Source organism: Sardina pilchardus, chromosome 11 (assembly GCF_963854185.1).
Source record: "Sardina pilchardus chromosome 11, fSarPil1.1, whole genome shotgun sequence".
NCBI lineage: Eukaryota > Metazoa > Chordata > Actinopteri > Clupeiformes > Clupeidae > Sardina > Sardina pilchardus.
The window spans coordinates 8,703,431-8,724,283 of NC_085004.1; the positions used below are offsets into that span (position 1 = coordinate 8,703,431).

Genomic DNA, 20,853 nt, shown 5'->3' on the forward strand with positions numbered 1-20,853 from the left:
GTGTGTGTGTGTGTGTGTGTGTGTGTGTGTGTGTGTGTGTGTGTGTGTGTGTGTGTGTGTGTGTGTGTGTGTGTGTGTGTGTGTGTGTGTGAGAGTGTGTGTGATTGTGTGTGGAGAACAGCAGGCCCTGTGCTGGGCTACAGTAAAGACACACACACCACACTGGCTCACTGGTTGAGTGGAGCCCTCTTGTGTGGGCCAGGACTGCCATCTAGTGGTGACTAGACACAACTGCACTAATTCAGTCCCCTTTCACCCTGAAACTCATCTACGAACAAACCACTGTTCATATCACAGTACAAATATCAGATCTCATGTTGCAAGCAAATGTTTCAGAAAGGAAGATTGTTTAAGCAGTAAATGTTATATTTCTCATTTATCATTCAACATGAAGAAAAATAAAAGAAATAGAGGATAGTGGATGTCCAGGGTGGGGACCACATCATGCTCTCCTGTAGTCCAGCACTCCTTAGCTCCAGGAGAGGGCTACACCTACACATCCCCCTTACGGCCACGTGCAGCCTGCCCTGAAGCCCAGCTGCTCACACCACAGGCCAGTCCACAGGTCAGTCCTCCACAGGCCAGTCCTCCACAGTCCACCACAGGCCAGTCCACAGGTCAGTCCACAGGTCAGTCCACAGGTCAGTCCACAGGCCAGTCCACCACAGGCCAATCCTCCACAGTCCACCACAGGCCAGTCCACAGGTCAGTCCACAGGCCAGTCCACCACAGGTCAGTCCACAGGCCAGTCCACAGGCCAGTCCTCCACAGTCCACCACAGGTCAGTCCACAGGCCAGTCCTCCACAGTCCACCACAGTCCACCACAGGCCAGTCCACAGGTCAGTCCACAGGTCAGTCCACCACAGGCCAGTCCACCACAGGTCAGTCCACAGGTCAGTCCTCCACAGGCCAGTCCACCACAGGTCAGTCCACAGGTCAGTCCTCCACAGGCCAGTCCACCACAGGTCAGTCCACAGGCCAGTCCTCCACAGGCCAGTCCCATAGACTGCATACTGCATATAGAACTATACTGTATATACAGTCTATCGTCTGTCCACTACAGGTCAGCTCACATGGTTATGATGCTACGGATGCTGCAGCGCAAGGACAGAGAGAGAGAGAGAGATAGATAGAAAGAGAAAGAGAGAGAGAGAGAGAGAGAGAGAGAGAAAGAGATAGAGACAAAGGGAGAGAGAGAGAGAAAGAGATAGAGACAAAGAGAGAGAGAGAGAGACAAAGAGAGGGGAAGAGAGAGACAGAGAGAAACAGAGAGGTGGAGAGAGACAAAGAGAGGGAGAGAGAGGGAGGGAGAGAACCCAGAATGAGCTTACTTCAAATAAACCATATCCTGCCCATGTAGATGACCGGCAGTTATTGCTTCTGGTTGCCATGGTGAGCTTGATACAGACGGTGCATGGCTGACCTTTGACCTCCAGCGAGCAGCTGGAAGGCGTGGTTGACCTGGTCCAGCGTGAGGGTGTGTGTGACGAACTCCTCCAGCTTCAGACGTCCAGACAGGTGCTGGTCCACCAGCCGAGGGACATCACGCACACTCTTCCAGCCTGGAGGAGGGACAGAGAGGACAATGTTAGGAAGTAGTCTAGAGCTTTAGCTTAGACACTACATGATACATTTACACATCCCAGTGTGTTGGCATGCACCTGTGTTGATGCACCTGTGAGCTGATAACCGGATGCATGGAGGCTCGCTCGATGTCTGACAACACCGACGTAACCTGACGCGAGAGGACGCATGTGGGCCTCTGTTGCTGAAGCGCGCGTATTCGAAGTGGCTACGACCATCCTCGGCCTGAGGCTGTTTTCACAGCTTTTCCCGTGAACTACTAACTAGAGATATCGCTTGTGCTGGTCGCCACCGGGCTAAGACAGGGCTGGCCCAACAGGTAAGCCTCACGCTGTTTCTCCCTGGCTGCATACACCATTAGTTTCTAACATCCATCATTTCCACGTCAATGCAGTACACGTAGCTTATCCAAGTTATCCCTAGACCGAGTTATTATATTGTATTATGTTGTGTAGTGGCGTGTTTGGATTTCCGGGTTCGTTGGGGCAGCTTTTGTAGGGGCTACGGGAGCTGTCCTAACAACAAGCTCTAGCATTGGCCAATCAGAGGAGGTGACACTCACTAGCCACGGCCAATCAGAGGAGGTGACACTCACTAGCCCTGGCCAATCAGGAGAGAGAACACTGAGTAGCCACGGCCAATCAGGAGAGAGGACACTGAGTAGCCATGGCCCTCCTTCAGTAAGGATGAATTATGAAAGAAAGCCAACAACAACAAGAGTGTCTGGCCAAAAGTAGTATAATAAATAATTACATAAAAAATAAGTGTGTGTGTGTGTGTGTGTGTGTGTGTCCCAGTCTCTCCTCACCTCCAAAGTAGGTGCCCTTGAGGGTGCGTCCCATGAGCAGGTGAAAGGGGCGGAGCCTCATCTCCTCTAGCTCCGTCCAGCCCACGATGACACACACACCCCACGCTGAGCGACACGACTCCAGAGCACTCCGCTAAACACACACACACACACACACACACACACACACACACACACACAGAGGTGAGTGACGGCACTCATTCATGTGCACTCATACCTACAACATACCGTATTTACACACACACTGATATGTACCATAACCTAAACACACACACATACATAGACACGCATGAACATGCAAACACACACATGCACACACACTGAGTGACAGCACTGAAACTTACAACACACACACACACACACACACACACACACACACACACACACACACACACACACACACACACACACACACACACACACACACACACACACACACACACACACACACACACACACACACACACACACACACACACACACACACACACACACACACACACACACACAACGTACCATAACCTCCACATCTCCAACACACTCCAGGGAGTAGTCCGCCCCCCCACCGGTCATCTGGGCCAGCACCTCCTGCACTGGGCAGCTGTGGTCTCTGGGGTTCACACACTCGGTCACCCCAAACTCCCGTGCCTTAGCAAACTTGTCTGGGTTGACGTCCACACCGATGACCCGAGCTGCCCCGGCACTCACACACCCCATCACCGCAGCCAGGCCTACTGCCCCCAGCCCAAACACCACACACACAGAGCCTGGTTCCACCTGAAAACACACACACACACAAGCATGCACACACGCACACAGACACAGACACAGACACAGATACAGACACAGATACACACACAAACACACACACAAACACACACACAAGCTGCATTAGCACATGTAAGGCAGATGTTTAGAAGAGAGTAAGAGTAAGAGTATATTAATAGTCTAAAGAAGCATCTAATCACTGTGCATAAATTCTCCTGAAAAGCTTTAAAGGCCTTAAACAAAGTCATATGAGAAATTAAACTCAAACTGGAACATTCAAAGTTCTAGAACACTTCAAAGGACTCTGTCACCTTGGCAACGTTGACAGCGGCTCCGTATCCAGTGGCAACACCGCACCCCAGCAGGCACACTCGCTCAAGCGGGGCATCAGGGTGGATCTTGGTCAAGTTTGTTTCCAAGGCAACGGTGTACTCAGAGAAGGAGCTGACGCCAAGGAACTGGAAGACCTGCTGCCCCCTACAGGTGATACGACTCGTGCCATCAGCCAGAACCCCCTGCTGAGTCTTACTCCTGAGAGGAGAGGAGAGGAGAGGAGAGGAGAGGGGGAGAGGAGAGGAGAAGAGAGAGGAGAGGAGAGGGGGAGAGAGGAGAGGAGAGGAGAGGAGAGAGGAGAGGAGAGGAGAGGAGAGGGGGCGAGAGGAGAGGAGAAGAGAGAGGAGAGGAGAGGGGGAGAGAGGAGAGGAGAGGAGAGGAGAGAGGAGAGGAGAGGAGAGGGGGCGAGAGGAGAGGAGAAGAGAGAGGAGAGGAGAGGGGGAGAGAGGGGAGGAGAGGAGAGGAGAGAGGAGAGGAGAGGAGAGGGGGCGAGAGGAGAGGAGAAGAGAGAGGAGAGGAGAGGGGGAGAGAGGAGAGCAGAGGAGAGGAGAGAGGAGAGGGAGTGGATACAAGACTGAGGCTTAACACATCTTTATTGAAACAACATCAGGTGTTTAACCACCACACAATAATGACATTGCAGCAGACACCTGCAAGTCACAAGAGAGAAAAGAAAACAAAAGGAGTGGAGAGAAGAGAGGAGAGAAGAGAAGACAGGAGGAGAGAGGGAATGGATAAGAGTAGAGAAAAGAAGAAAGAGAGTGTGTAGGGCGAGAGGAGTGTGTGAAGGTGAATGCTGCCCGTCCTCTCACCAGTTGGCTTTGCACAGATTGGTCTTGGCACTGAGACAGCACTCACACTCCCCACACTGAGGCAGGAAGAGAGGGATGACTTTGTCACCTGTGAAAACACACACACACACACACACACACACACACACACACACACACACACACACACACACACACACACACACACACACACACACACACACACACACACACACACACACACACACACACATTCAACATCATACTGTACATCATTATCAGGGTTCGTACACCTTTTTCATGGTCAAATTCAAGCACTTTTTAAGGACTTTTAAGACCAGTTTTCCAGTACCGAAATCGAGTGTGAACAAATCCAAAGCCATGTTGTTTGAGGTCACTGTAGGACAAAGAACCAGAAAATTTGATACAACCTAAGCCCAATAGGCCTACCAGCAGCTATCATTAGGTTAACTGAATGGGGCATAGAAAATGGAACCATTTCATTAGTGTTTGCTGCTGCTCTATTTGGTCTATGTCATATCAAATTTCCTTGTTCTTTTTCTTACTGACAGCACTCGATAATGTTGAACAGCATGGATTGATTCACACCATATTTCAGGGGTGTGATTGTTAAAGGACAAAAAAGAGGAAAATATACCCAGCACCCCCAGGAGAAATTTTTGAAAAATAACCCCTTAAATGATGACATCTGATGACTTTTATGAGAACTATTGATAAACTGTGATATATATATTTCAAACATTATAACATACCACAATATAGTCTATATATAAGTATATAACTCATTTATAGCAAAGTAGGCCTACTCAAGACTAAACCAGATATCGCTGAAATATGTAGGCTATCATGATCATTTTGCCAACAATGATGTAGAACCATGGATTTTCTCAGTTCATAACATGTTTTGTTTCAACTTAAATCAACATAACGTTATAATTTTGACCACATGTTTTAATATAGGCCTACTTGATCACATATAGCCTGCCCCCTTACAGTCCTCTAGTCCTGATAGTGAACCATAGGCCTATTGATATTGATGCTGTTTGAAGAGGTTGCTCCGAAGAAAATCAAATTGCACCACTCCCTCTCCTTCCAAAGTATCATGCCCTACACCCCTCCTCATAAAATAAATGGCAGACCCTACTGTTATATGCTTCATCACTAGTTGTTAAAGTGCACACACTAAATGGAGAGCTATGATTAAAATTCAGACTGTGCCTTTAAATAGGCGACTTTTTTCATCCATCAGCACAATGCGATAGCAAGCCATTTCCACTAAAAAAATCAGCTCAATATTATGTGCAAGACTGATGTTTACCAAGCATGCCAACGTGTCAATATCTTAGCACTATTGTCATACGTTTTCTCAAAGAGAGATGGCTATCCCAAAATATGTTTTGAATGACATGGGGCGCACGGGGGTGAACGGCTGGACAAAAGCGAAATGACAAGGTGTTAACTAAACAATTTAGTAGACCTAAGGTCGACAGGCTTTGTGGTTAAAACGATGAAAACCAGTAGGCTAGTCGGTCACAGCTAACTTCAAGCACAATAGCTTAGACTTACATGCGCATAAATTAAAAGTCAATATCAGCATCACGAGATTGCTGCGGTCATTATTATCGGAAAATCCACACGTCAAATTGGACGCGAACACGTGGCAAAGCCAAAACAACTTCATAAATGATGTCTCTTTAAATAAATAACCTTTACCGTTTCATGGCTTCTGCTAAGAAACAAATAGTTCACCACACACATCGAACTGGCATCAAACATTCATCAACACACGTCTGCTTTCACTTTCAATGAAGAAGACTAGCGAACGGACATGTTTGCGGAGTGATGAATGAGAAGCACCAAACCCGTCGTCATTGTCAGCGCAGCGCCCTAATAGACAGCAAATTAATTTTATTTCCCTTCATTTAAGAATTGGTCTATTGGGTCAGACTGCCGAGAAATATGTAGGCCTAGCACTTTCAAGCATTCACAAGCACTTTACCCAAAATCCAAGCATTTTTCAAACCTTGAAAACACCACATTAAAATCCAAGCATTTTCATGGATTTCAAGTACCCGTAACAGACAAGCACCACATTACATACAGAAATACACAGACACAATTTAATGACACATCTACATAGCTTAGATAGCAGGATAATCACACGCCTTTTAAGACCAAGAGGGATGTGAAAGCCCTCTTGTAACAATGGCCCAAATAAACATATCAGGCTCAATATCAAGCCCAGTCCCAAAGACACATATCAGGCTCAATATCAAGCCCAGTCCCAAAGACACATATCAGGTTCAATATCAATATCAAGGCCAGTCCCAAAGGCACATATCAGGCTCAATATCAAGCCCATTCCCATGGCACATATCAGGCTCAACATCAAACCCAGTTCCAGGATATCCTAGCCTGGCTATCACCAGACTAAGCTCAATTTTTTGAGATTGAACAAGTCTGCACATTATTTCTACTGCACAAGAGGCGTGATAAATGGGCATATTTCAAATGACTGTACGCTTGGATAGTCCTTCAACCAATCACACCAACAATCTGGTTTCACCTGGTGGATAAGCCAGTTTGTGATTGGTTCCAGCAAACGTGGACAGAAAGCAGGAGAGATAAATGTGCAGGTTTCCAGCCTGAGCTGCAGGGCCAAATCCAATCACCGGCAGATCAGGCTGCAGATATCCTGTATGGATCATCAGAATCTATAGGTGGGTAGAGGGATGGGGGTTGGGCTCAATCACACACACCTGTAGGATCCTGCCCTGCGGAGACTCACCTGGGGAGAACTTGGTGACGCCGGCCCCGACACTCTCAACCACCCCGGCGCCCTCGTGCCCCAGTACCAAGGGAAAGGGGCGCAGCTCCATGCCCCTGCCCGCCCCATGCAGGTACGCCCAGTCTGTGTGGCACACCCCGCTCGCCGCTATCTGCCCACCACACAGAGAGAGAGCAGTGTGAGCACAGAGTCCATTTAGAGTACAGTAATAGTAGTACTACAAAGTACACATTTAGACTGCAGTGTGAGTACACATTTAGAGTGCAGAGTGAGTAGAGTACACATTTAGAGTGCAGTGTGTGAGTAGCCTAGAAATTACACATTTAGAGTGCAGTGTGAGTAGAGTGCACATTTACAGTGCAGTGTGTGAGTAGTGCGAGTAGCCTACAAAGTACACATTTAGAGTGCAGTGTGAGTAGAGTGCACATTTAGAGTGCAGTGAATAGCCTACACATTTAGAGTGCAGTGTGAGTAGAGTGCACATTTAGAGTGCAGTGTGAGTAGAGTACACATTTAGAGTGCAGTCAGTGTGAGTATAGTGTGAGTAGCCTAAAAAGTACACATTTAGAGTGCAGTGTGAGTTGAGTGCACATTTAGAGTGTAGTGTGAGTGCAGTGTAAGAACAGAGTGCAGTATCCATTTAGAGTGCAGTAATAGTAGCAGTAATCTCCCCCAGATGTTCCTCTGAGAGACACCAGGTCATTCAAACGGCTATCAAACTCCATTAACTCAAACTCAAATACAATTGTTTACCTCTTTATCACAGTAATGAGGCTATGACTGATGCTATTTTATTAATAAATAATTTTATCTATTACACTTATTGTAGGCTATTTGTATTCTAGGCCTATGTGTGTTTGTTTGCACGGACTTCGGCATGAATCTCATCCCAGTGAAGGCACCAGAGGCCAGATCAGAGGACGGGAGAGTCAGTTAGTGACTCAAGGTATTAAATTGAGAAGGCAAATAAGCAGTGAAGGGCAGGCTGGTGGTGGTCTCTCTGAGGCATACCTTGACGCGGACTTCGTGAGCTTTGGGTGGCGCTACCTCCACCTCCTCCACGACCAATGCTTGTCCCGCCTCCCAGGCCACGGCCGCTCTACACCGGATCACCTGGGTGTTGGGGCGCATATCGGTGGTTAGATCGTTTGCTCTGCTGTTTTAACTGAGCCAGATGATAGCCTAAGAGAAATAGTAGGCCTACCTTTCCCTCGGTGCCCATGTCGTCCTCAATAATACCTTTTCAAAAGAACCGAGGCTTTTTGGTATCCAGGAGTGAAAATGTTCTTGTCTTGTTCAAGTTTAGCAATGTAGTTTAATCTAAATGGTTGCAATATGCAGAATAATTTTGCATTATAAAAGAATGCCCTTTCGCCTTGTGGTCACTTATTACCGTAGTAGACCAAACTGCGCTGAACGTCACCGTCCCTTAAATCACCACGAGCAGGTGAAATCCAGGCTATATGAAAAGTGTCTCAAAAACTCAATATAGTCTATTGAATATTGCCACGAAGCTAAAGTATCAACAAAGCTTGTAGCCCACAGAAGGAAAATTTCAGCCATGGACTAGTAACACTGAAATAGATTTTTGACTGATTTGTCTCACAGTTTAATAAAGAACTTCAAAATTTCGCAGGCTGGATCTTTCTTCTTCGTCTTCTGTCGATTTTCTTCTGATGAGCATCCTCAGGATAAAACGCATAGCACCCTCTTGTGGACAAGGGGTCCATGATGAAATAAGGATCCCCTAATATGTTAGGGCCCAGATGTAAAGCAAGGGAAGTCTGGACAACAGTAGCCTGGCATAGCCCTCCGTAAGCTTCCGCTCAATTTTCATTTCCCTCCTCTGTACAATATTAGTACGAAGGTTTGGTATGACCAGGCTAGGACAACAGGAGAGTGGGTCCGAAAGGCCATTCTCAAGGTATTACTTACAGTCACACATACCTATTTGATTTTACAAGAATACAGATATATGAAGTGTTTAAAAATGGGATTTCTTCGGCAAAAGGATCCTCTAGATATTCAGATTGATAACAAATGGTGCTCTATGCAAATAGCAAAAGTCCCTGATATTTCCACTCAGTGGTAATCGACAAATCAGACTTATCATAACTTACTCACTACTAACTGATAACTGTAACTGTCAAGACGATGGAAGCCTACAATTAATTGTCTAAGCGTATACTGTATGTTTTCGAGAACACTTAAATTTAAAATGTTAACATTGTAAAATTGTTAAATGTTAACATTGTAAAATTAACCTACAGTGTTTACTAAAGGGACAGCATCTTGAAGTCCAAGTACCTTCAAGAGTTATTCAACAGGCGGAGCTGTCAATCAATGGTCTACATTCAAACCATATACGTGTGTGTGGATCAAATCCTTGTTACGTGCGCTTGGGTTTCACATGAGCTAAAACTCGATCCTTTCAATGTGGATGTTAGTTAGTACAGTAACACTGTAATGTAGGCAGGCAGTAATAGACTTCTGGCGTTGGAGAAAACAAGTTGTAAGTAGTAGGAAGGTGCTTCATGTTGTTTACAGTTCCTAAAACTAAAAACGGTCAAATCGAACTCAACATATGTACTCCCAATCATCCCTAAATTGATCTAAAGTGCATTTTACTCCGGATAATTCCTTTAACAATGCCGTACATGTCACTGAATGTTAGCGTTATTTTTGACATAAAACAATTCCAAATACATGTATGTAAATGTGTGTGTGTGTTGTAAAGGTTCAGTCCCACAAGTATGTTAAACACTCAAGTTTATGTAAACGTGGCTGCCCTCTCACATGTCTGTGGGCATGTGCCGATTCAGGAGCTCTCCCCGTGTGCGGTCCGTATGTGGTTGTTCATGTAACTCCCGCGCGTGAAGCGCTTCTCGCACACCGGGCACTCCCACGGCCGCTCCCCCGTGTGCGTGCGCAGGTGGGCGGTGAGCTGGCTCATCTGGACGAAGCGGCGGTCGCAGTGGTGGCAGAAAAATGGCCGTTCGCCGGCGTGCGTGCGCATGTGCAGCACCAGCAGCGCCTCGGAGCGCAGCACTTTGGAGCACATGGCGCACGTGACCGGGTCCTTCTCCGCCTCGCCCTCGCCCGCGGGCATCTCCTCGGGGTGCTCCTTCCTGAGGTGCAACGTCAGGTACTCGGACCGGTTGAAGGACACCCCGCAGACGTGGCACTTGAACGGCTTGGCGCCACTGTGGATCAGTATGTGGCGCGACAGGTGGTACTTCTGCACGAAGCCCTTGCCGCACTCGGCGCAGGTGTGCGGCTTCTGGCCCGCGTGCCGCAGCTGGTGGCGCTTCAGGTAGGCCAGGTGCGTGAACTGCTGACCGCACTCGTTACACTCGTGGTCCCGCTTGCCGGTGTGCATGGTCTGGTGGATGCGCAGGTTGGTGGAGTTGACGAAGCGCTTGCCGCACTCCTCGCACTCGAAGGGCTTCTCGCCCGTGTGGGTGAGCTGGTGTCTGTTCATGGCCGCTCGGCACTTGACCAGCAGGCCGCAGGTCTCACAGGTCATCGGCCCCCTCCCTTCACGGGCCTTCCTCGGCTTCTTGGATGCGTTAGGGTCCTTTTCTTTTCTCAATTTGCCGTTCGCCTTGTCGGAGCGTCTTTTCTTTTGTTTTGATGGCACTTCCGATTTGCTACTCTGTTCTTCACAGTTCTCCTCGTTCTCTGTGCGTGTTTCATTCCTTCGTCTCCGTTTCACTAATCGGTCCTTTTCGAGCTCGCTCTCCTCCCCGCCCTCGGACTCTTCTTTGTCACCGGAATTGTCCACAACTTGTTTTCTCCGGCCGCGGTTAGGCCTTGTGGTAGCACCCTGCCCCGATTCCCTGGTTTGCTTCTTATTACTGGGCTTTTTCAAGCGTCCTTTCTGTGACTTCCGACATTTTGTTGATGCCGTTTGGTTTGATTCACACTCGTCCTCCCTGTCGCTCTCCTCTCCATCACCCTCCTGCTTCTTGTCTTCCTCCTCTCCTCCGCTCTCTCCATCACTTCCTTCCTCTCTGTCCATCTCTCCATCCCTTCCTTCCTCTCTGGTTTGTTTCTTCCTCCCTCTCTTCTGTTTTGGCTCCTCTCTCCTGCCGGTCTTTCTTCTACCCCTCCTCTTTTTCACTGGTTCCTCATTCCTGTCTTCATCGTCATTCTCTGATTGGTTGAGCTCCTCTCCGTCACATCCCTCTCCGCTATCCTGGTCGTCTGATTGGTCGCTCTTTTTGCTGGCCTGCTTCGCTGCCCGATAGCGAGAGCTCCCCTTAGGTACCTGTGGCTGCCTTTTATTACTCGCTCTACTCCCAGCCCTGGAGCTGCGGGGACTAGCCCTGCGTCGAGCCACAGGTTCCTCTTCTCCCTCGCTGCCCAAACTCCCAGCTCTCTGCTCATCTTCCTCCTCTGACAGCGACTCTCTCCTCTTCCTCCCACGGCCACGCTGGCCTGCCTCCCGCACTCTGCGCTTTGGCGTCTTCTTCAACTTCCTGTAACGGGTTGGGCCAGACTCTACTTCTGAACTTTCACTGAGGCCCTCATTGCATATCGGAGGTACGTCTTGAGTCAGAGGAGCTGGAGACAGAAAACAGATGACAGTGAAACACAAACAGCAAAGGTGAGGAAAGAAAAGCATACGCAAAGAAATTTCAAGCTATTCATGGGTTTCATCAGGTCCCTTTCCACAGGTGTATTAATCAAGCACCATGCAGTCTGCATTCATAATCAAGGTGCTTGATTCTATACACCTGTGGAAAGGGACCTGATGAAACCCATGAATAATAGCCTTTGCTGAAAGCAGCTCACAGCATGCTGGAGACGACATTCCTCTGTTGTAACTGATTCATGTTGCATGCACACCTACTAATATTCCCAATATTAGAAAAGGAACCTCACATTCTTTAAACTAAATGCATATCCCAAGTTGCCCTCTCTACAAGTTACAGTAGTCATAGTACAAACAAAAAGACCATTTTGATAATGGCGCGACTGAAGTTAACGTAGCAACGTAACGTAACGTAGCAGCTTATAGAGCAACATCCTCAATATCATATCTCGTTGAGCCAGTCGAGATTTTAGTATCACGCATTAATCAGGCTACATTAGTGTCAAACAAGAGCCGTGTAGGTTTAAATTACACATATCCAGCAGCATGCTGTGAGCCACATTCAGCTGAAATGAGCTTACTGTTACTACCTGGGCCTGGCGTCAGATGACACGGTATGAAAGTACACAATCGCATACAGATTATACAGCCCAGTAACTTACAAAATCTCTGCATCATTGTGGCCACTTCCAGTGCTTAAATATGTTTCTCCAGTAGCCTAGCGGTTATTGTCAACAAACCACCCTCTTCCCACCATAGCCAATTTGCTTCTTCGTCTACTACTGACTACTGATGTCAACTATCGTTCGATTCTCGGGCGCCCCATGCGGTCGAATGATTACATTATAGTATAGCCTAGGCTCAGGCCTACCACGATGTCATCGTTCTATATCTATCATGGCCTGATGTTGGAAAAGAGGATCTGGACAAGCCTGGCTATCTGGACTGTTTCTGTGAAATAAAGACGTGAATTTATTCAATATAGTTACATGAAGGACAATGCGTTGTGACGGACACAATGAAGGACAAAGTCTGTAGGCCTATTCGTTTTACTAAAACAAACTTATGTTTAGGGTAGGCCTATGTTATAAGATATAACATTAGTCCTCTCTGAGTCAGACCGACAAATGTTGGACCATTAGGTAATAGGCTACTATGTCTCATAGAGATTTAGAAAACAAGAATTACATGTAAAACTAGAACATATGGGATATCTTTGCTATTGTGATTTGAATAGTTCATTGCTCTGTTCATGTCTATGTAGGCCTACAAGATATACTACTCTGTCAGGGCTACAGTGTGGAAGTAAAAAGGTTCTAGAACACGTTTTCAGCCGATTTAATCTAATATTTCACCAAGATGAACAAAGAAAATAATTTTGAACCTGACTTTATCCGGTGTTTGAAGATTGCTCATATCTAAAATTTGAGAAAACTTGCCATACAAAAACAATATTGACTTAATGTAAACAATCAGCTGGAGAAGTTTTGTGGTATATACACAACAAAGTAAAAAAAAAAAAACACCAGAAAACAGGGATACACCCCCCCCCCCAAACACATACACATACACACACCAAATCGCTAAATTAAGACAGAAAAAATTAAAAATACGCTATTCTTTATGTTAACCTGCTCACTGTGTAAGCATCATTTGATGCATGTCTATTATCATGCTGACGGGGTAGTAAACAGAAGGGAACTGTCAATCACGGCATTTCCAACAAGGCGATTTGTCACTTACTGTACATTACAGGGCTGGAGTTCTTGTTCAGGCGAGCATTGGCTATTGGTGGGGGAAGAGGCCGGATATGGACAATCGCCATCTTGGCATTACATGTGCCAATAGATTTCTATGGAGGATTCTGTGCCATGTCTCCTTGTTTATAAAGTCTCTGGTGTAACTCTCTTCTCTGGCAACAACTCAAGGGTTTGAAGGCTTTAACACCAGTCACAACAGCTTACAAGACCTGACAGCACAATTTCTGTGGATATGATCCAAACCATACACTAACACACATCAAGAAGGTATGGATGGTACAAAGCTTCACACACCAGACATTCACCTTTCTCAGACCTGTACAGTATGTTTGAATGAGTGTGTACAGTATGTGTGAGCACGGGTGCATGTGTAACTAACTACGTTGTATTTGACCGACCACGCGACAACCTTGTGTGTGTATATTTGTGTGTGTGTGTCTGTGTACATTTGTGTGTGTGTGTGTGTGTGTGTGTGTGTGTGTGTGTGTGTGTTGCTCTAAGTTGTAGTCATCAGTAATCAGTTTGCCCCTCCCTGTCTGTGTGTGAGTGTGTGTCTGTGTATCTGTGTAGCCCTGAGGTACTGAATCACACCATGTCTGTGCATGTGTTTTGGCAATAAATGTAGAGTTTTTGTGTTTTTGTTGTAGAATCAGTGTGTTGTGTATGTGTGTAAGAGTGTATGTGCGTTGCCTTGAATTGTAAAATCAGTGTGTCCTAGTGTATGTGTGTCCATGTGTACAGTATGTGTGTCTTGAGTTGTAAGATCAGAGTTTCTCCCCGTGAGTGTTGCGCCTGTGCTGGTCCATGTAGGTCCGGCGGGTGAAGGACTTGAGGCAGAGTGGGCACTCCCAGGGCTTCTCTCCGGTGTGTGTGCGCTGGTGAGCGTTGAGCTGGCTCCTCTGAGCGAAGCGGCGCTCACACACGAGGCATTTGTACGGCCTCTCGCCTGTGTGCACGCGCATGTGCACCCGCAGCTGGGACGGACCCAGACACACCTTCCCACACAGGTCGCACCCAATCCCACCCCGGGCCTTGGTGCCGGTGTGCACCGTCTGGTGGATGCGCAGGTTGGTGGCTTCTCGCCCGTGTGGGTGAGCTGGTGCCGCGCCACAGTGGCCCTGTTCTCACACAGCATGCAAACTGATTAGGGAGAATAGAGAAGGGAGAGAGAGACAGAGCAGGGATGAGGGATGTCACCTCACACACACAACAGGAATTTAAGCATCTGAGCCATTATAAACTGATCAGGGAGAAGAGAGAAAGGGAGACGGGTGGAACAGCGAGAGTGGAGGGGGCGGTGAAATGTCCCCATTACCTCCAGAAGGTGGCATTGTTGCCTAATAATTTGATGTGCACTTCACATGCTTACAGTAAATGGCCAAGATGTCTAATAGTCAGGTAGCCATGGGGTCAGACCTGGTTTTGTAGGTTAACATTTTTTTGAAGAAGAAGAAGAAGAAGAATCTAGACTAGGGGTACCTCTTTAAGATTTAGGAGGGTGCACGGTGAAATCCCATGGGCAATTTTGTATATTAAGCCTTTCTTGTCCATTGTGTTGAATATAAGGCGGAGATACTGGGTGAATAGGGTAAAAAAAAGCAGATAACACTATGCAACTTCACCAGTTGATTACTTAGATCAATATGAAAAATAAATGTATTACAAGTCTTCTGTAATTTAATGTTTGAACAGGCAAATTAGGCATGATGTAATTAAATATGCACTGATTTGCATAAACTCAAAAAGATCAAATCTGAACATTGGATAAAGCCAGTTTCATTTTTTTCTTTTCATTTTGTTGATATAAGAGATGAAAAGTACATTACAGAGGGAATTATTCAGTAAATCGGTATTCAGTAAATCAGAAAATACTACCAGCCATGTGTTTTGGAGTAAAATGTCATATAAATTGTCGTGTCTTTACGACTACATAATAATAAATGAATTACTCTCACACAGAGCTGAAGTTCACTCGTGTTCACTCAGTTTACTTTCAATGTAGAACATGAATATCACTGCGCATGCCGAACCACCAATAGGGAAAACAATGCACATGGGGAGTGATTACACCTAAAGAAATAGATCCAAATAGATCCTTTTTAAAACACTACACTCCTCCCCTTTTAGATTTGTACTACACATTTAACATATAGTAACATACTTAGTTATGTGACACATTTTAACACAACAAATATCAAAACAGTCTGCCGTGCAGATCAATATCAGTGCATCAACAATTTAAATTTCTTTTCTAAACAGTACAGTCCATAACTTTGTTAAAGCCACTTGTAACTAAGACAATTCATTATAATTCCAGTCTCTTAGGTGGCTCCCTGATTCTGTCAGGGTAACGTCTTGGAATCTGTGGAGTGCTTTCTTCAGGAGGCACATTTCCTATTGTAGGTGTCGCAGTACTAGGATTGTCATGATCAGGTGTGGGAGATGGGTTTGGCGAACACACCGTATCGGGGTTGTTGGATGCAGGCTGCTCAGTGGTGTTGTTTGGCTGAGCGTTCAATAGCTGATCAACATGACGTCTCCATGTATGTTCTCCAATGTCCACCTCGTACATCAGTGGTCCATTCTTCGTGACTATCCGCCCAGGTGTCCACTTGTTTTCACGATAATCCCGTGCCAAAACTTGCTGTCCAACATCAAAACTCCTTGCACACTCACTTGACATTGTTTTGAACTGTTTATTCTGCACTTCCCTCCGTAAGTTGGGTTTCATGAGGTCAATGCGAGATCTCAGTTGTCTATTCATAAAGAGGATTGCCGGAGTTCGATTCGTTGTTGCATGAACAGAGTTCCGATACACAAAAAGGAAGTTATCCACTTTATGCTGAAGAGAGATGTTCTCCTTTTCCATTGCTTTAATGGACTTCTTGAATGTTTGGACGAACCGTTCTGCTAACCCGTTCGTTGCTGGATGGTGTGGCGCTGACTTGAAGTGTTTAATGCCATTCTTCTTCATAAAAAGTCGGAACTCATCTGAAGTATACTGCGGGCCATTATCACTCACAATTTGCTCAGGGAGACCATTTCTGGAAAAGATGTTCCTTAGTACAGCAATAGTCTTTTCTGAGGTTGTAGATTTCATTGGTATGACCTCTGGCCATTTTGAGTGGGCGTCCACAGCAATGAGGAACATGGAGTTCATGAATGGCCCAGCGAAGTCGATATGCACTCTCTGCCAGGGTGCAGATGGCCACTCCCATGGGTGTAAAGGTGCCTGTGGGGGTGCATTTTGAATGTTGTGGCATCCTGAACAGGTTTTGGTGATATCTTCAATTTGTTTATCGATCCCTGGCCACCATACATAACTACGGGCGAGACTTTTCATTTTAACTGTACCCAGGTGACCTTCGTGTAGGTTCTCCAACACTCTAGTGCGAAGCTTTGAAGGCACCACCACACGTGATCCACACATCAGAGTTCCCTGGCAAACGGAGAGTTGATCACGTCTCACAGAAAACTCATGAAACATGGCATTTCCGTGGGCTGGCCAGCCTTGCACCGTGATGTCATACACTTTTGACAGCGTCGGATCATTCCGTGTTTCTCTCTGAATCTCAGCATTCGTTACTGGTAGCTGGTCCACCAGTGCTGTATGGAACACTTCTGCTGGATCTTGAGATGTTGACCTTTCTTCCTCAGTTGTCTGTAGCGGGAGGCGTGACAAACCATCAGCATTACAGTGTTGCTTGGTCCCCTTGAACTCAATGTCATAGGAGTGAGCTCCCAAAAACAGTGCCCACCGTTGTAGTCGGGTGGCTGACATCACAGGGATTCCTTTCCTGGGGTTGAAGATAGATACCAGGGGCTGGTGGTCTGTCACTAATGTGAACCGCTGGCCATAAAGGTAGTGGTGGAACTTCTTTATGCCCCACACAAGGCTGAGGGCCTCTCTGTCAATCTGTGCATAGTTGCGTTCAGCGTTCGTCAGAGACCTTGAAGCGAATGCAATTGGACGCTCAGATCCATCATCCATACTGTGTGACAATACGGCACCAATGCCATACGGGGATGCATCGCATGCAAGGCGGATGGGGCGTGATGGATCATAATGGGTAAGTAGTGCATCAGAGGTGATCAGCCTTTTTGTTTCTTGGAACGCTTTCTCACATCTTTCTGACCATTCCCATTTGATTCCTATCTGCAGCAGTGTGTTCAGTGGATGCAGCACTGAAGCCAGATTTGGAAGAAACTTGTGGTAATAGTTTACTAGGCCCAGATACGATCTAAGCTGTGACACGTTTTCTGGTCTAGGGGCTTTCAGTACTGCTTCGACTTTCTCTTGAGATTTGTGTAAGCCAAGTTTGTCAATAACGTGGCCACAATATGATATTTCACTCTTGAAAAACTCACATTTCTCTCTCTTTGCTCGCAGGCCATACTCACTAAGCCTTGTGAGCACCTTGCTGAGGTTTTCAAGATGTTCTTTGTCATTCTTTCCTGTCACAATTATATCATCAAGATAACACTGTGTTCTCGGTATATCTTGAAGCACTTGATCCATTGCTCTTTGCCAAATGGCTGGTGCTGATGCGACGCCAAACACAAGCCGATTATACTGGTACAGTCCTTTATGCGTGTTGATAGTTAACAACTTCCTACTTGATTCCTCCACCTCCATTTGGAGATAGGCTTGTGACAAATCAATTTTTGAAAACTTCTCCCCTCCAGCTAATGAGGAGAAAATGTCTTCAATTCGTGGCAGGGGATACTGCACAGTACGCAGCACCGGGTTAATGCTCACTTTGAAATCGCCGCATATGCGAACACCTCCACTTTTCCCTTTCTTGATAACTGGAACGATTGGCGTAGCCCAGTCACTCCAATCAACTTTAGAAAGAATGCCAGAAGTCTCCAGATTCTGAAGTTCAGCATCTATTTTCGGACGCAGTGCGTACGGCACTGGACGCGCCTTGTGAAACCTTGGTGTTGCATTGTCGTCCAATTCAATTTTTGCTTTTATGTGTTTCAGTTTGCCAATGCCTTTTTCGAACACATTTGCATGATCTTTTAGGAGCTGTGAAATCCTTAGATTAGAGCTACATGTGGAACTCTTCAGGCCTGGTGATATGTTGAGAGCTTTTATTGTATGCCAATCAAGCTGGATTTTTCTTAACCACTCACGCCCAAAAAGAGCTGGTCCTCCACTTTTCAGTACATAGAGCTCCAACTGGTGTGTTTTGTCACTATAAGTCACATCCACTTGCAGTTTGCCTTTAGGAGACACCTTTTCGCCAGTGTATGTCTTTAACATCACTGAGGTCTTTTCTAATGGTAGCTTGGAAAACAGTCTTTTATAGTCCGCTTCAGATATTACAGACAGAGCAGAGCCTGTGTCCAGCTCCATTTTCAGCTTTACTCCAGACACTTCCGTTGTTATCCATATTATTTTCCTATCTGATTCAGTTATGCTATGCAATTCTAGACATGACAGGTCATCTCCATCAGTTTCAGTGCTGTCTGAGTTTTCACATTCTGTCACTTTGTGTACATGTTTTGCTTTATGCTTGAAACTTTTGTTTTTGTCAAATTTGTCTTTTTGGCTGTGCTTTTTATCTGTTTTGCACGCTCTTTCTATATGACCTTGTTTATTACATTTTCTGCAGGTCTTGTCTTTGAACCAACAGTCATTTGCATCATGGGAGGTTTTTCCACATCTGTAGCATTTTTGCTTTTTCACATTGTTGAATGACATCTTATGCATTTCAGTTTCTATACCTTTCTTTTGTAGTTCTGAAGCATCCTTAGCTGCAGTTTCCATTGAGATAGATATAGTCAGTGCTTTATCTAACGTCAAGTCCTTTTCTGACAGTAGCCTCTTCTGTGTGCTTGAGCAATGCATGCCACATACTAGCCTGTCCCTTAATGCATCAGAAAGTCCCTCCTTGAAGTCACAATATTGAGAAAGTTTTCGTAATTCAGCCATATAATCAGAAACACTTTCATCCTTTGCCTGATTTCTTTTATGGAATCTGAATCGTTCAGCTATCACTAGAGGTTTAGGGTTCAAATGGTTTCTCAAAATCTGATTAATTTCGTCGAATGTCTTGCTCGACGGTTTATCAGGGCTAACTAGGTTGCGTAGGAGATTGTACGTTTTAGCTCCCATTAGACTGAGGAGAACGGAGACTTTCTTCGCATCCTCCACGTCATTAGCATCACAGTACAGTTCCACTCTCTCTATGTAAGCATCCCAGTCTTCATTTGCGCTATCAAAATCGTCTACTTTTCCAACGAAAGTCATGGTCAGTCTTGAGATTAACCTTTTTAGCTTGTTTAGTTGCGTAGCTTACTGTGTACTATGCACGTTACTCACGCATCCACATTCGGCCTCTACATTTCCTCTACATCGTTTGTGCAGCTATCTTGCTTTCTCTCCTTTCCTCCGGTTGACTTGTCATTCCATACGGTCGGCTCCATTTGCACAGTAGGTTCGTGGAATACTCGTCGCCAATTTGTCGTGTCTTTACGACTACATAATAATAAATGAATTACTCTCACACAGAGCTGAAGTTCACTCGTGTTCACTCAGTTTACTTTCAATGTAGAACATGAATATCACTGCGCATGCCGAACCACCAATAGGGAAAACAATGCACATGGGGAGTGATTACACCTAAAGAAATAGATCCAAATAGATCCTTTTTAAAACACTACATAAATCAGGCTGAAAATAATATATTAACAAACATCTGTAAAAACCTTCTAAACATGGGTGTGTGTAAAAACGGCGAGTTTGTATTGTGTGTATCTCATTTGTATGTATTGTGTGTGTGTGTGTGTGTGTGTGTGTGTGTGTGTGTGTATTGTGTGTATCTTATTTGTTTTTATTGTGTGTGTGTGCGTGCAGTATTGTGTGTATTGTATGTATCTTATTTGTTTTCAATTGTGTGTGTGCGTGTGTATTGTGTGTGTATTGTGTGTATCTTACAGTTTTTTTCAATCGCTAACAAGCGTTTGTCCATTCATTTGACAAATTTTCAAAACTCTAAACACAGACTCTCACCTACAAAACACAATTGGCCAAATGGATCATTTTCTTCTCAAAAGCACATTCCATGTTGTTACACCACATTTTGTTACATATACACTAACTCGTCATTTCTCTGCACACACTAACTTTACCAAAACACTGGAAACCTGACTCAAAATGAAGTTATTTTGTCAAAGAATGAAGCTTGTTTTCACTTCACAAGATACATGCAGTCAATCAGAGTACACTAGGTTTCAAAATACTGGCTACTGTTGACATTACAAAAACTGCATAGACTTTTATGTTTCAGTTTTACAGGTATTTGCATGCAAAACATGCAATCCGGCATTTTTACACTAAATTTCTTGGTTGGAAACTGTATGTCCAGATGTAATGTTCACATTCAAATGCATTCCAGTAAAAAGCAAATCTTTT

The 20,853-nt window shown here is 45.5% G+C and overlaps 2 protein-coding genes across 2 annotated transcripts; both read right to left on the bottom strand.

The window, feature by feature from the left end:
• Positions 1-235: 235 nt before the first annotated feature.
• LOC134095401 (alcohol dehydrogenase class-3-like) lies at positions 236-8,406 on the bottom strand. Its single transcript, XM_062548908.1, has 9 exons — positions 8,278-8,406; positions 8,085-8,186; positions 7,074-7,224; positions 4,307-4,394; positions 3,473-3,692; positions 2,910-3,170; positions 2,394-2,526; positions 1,425-1,563; positions 236-1,095 (listed from the first exon to the last, which is right to left on the bottom strand). Exons 1-9 carry the CDS (start codon positions 8,293-8,295, stop codon positions 1,071-1,073), a joined length of 1,137 nt encoding a protein of 378 aa, XP_062404892.1. The 5' UTR covers positions 8,296-8,406; the 3' UTR covers positions 236-1,070.
• Positions 8,407-9,891: 1,485 nt separating this feature from the next.
• On the bottom strand, positions 9,892-12,439 carry LOC134095400 (zinc finger protein 3-like). The gene is made up of 2 exons (XM_062548906.1): positions 12,333-12,439; positions 9,892-11,639 (listed from the first exon to the last, which is right to left on the bottom strand). The coding sequence occupies exons 1-2, from the start codon at positions 12,346-12,348 to the stop codon at positions 9,892-9,894; spliced, it is 1,764 nt and encodes a 587-aa protein (XP_062404890.1). The 5' UTR covers positions 12,349-12,439.
• Between the last annotated feature and the right edge of the window lie 8,414 nt (positions 12,440-20,853).

Coding starts and splice junctions, on each gene's coding strand:
- LOC134095401 (XM_062548908.1), bottom strand. Junction 7,225..8,084: donor CTCACGAAGTCCGCGTCAAG/GTATGCCTCAGA, acceptor TGTGGTGGGCAG/ATAGCGGCGAGCGGGGTGTG. Junction 1,564..2,393: donor CAAGGGCACCTACTTTGGAG/GTGAGGAGAGAC, acceptor TCCCTCCTCCAG/GCTGGAAGAGTGTGCGTGAT.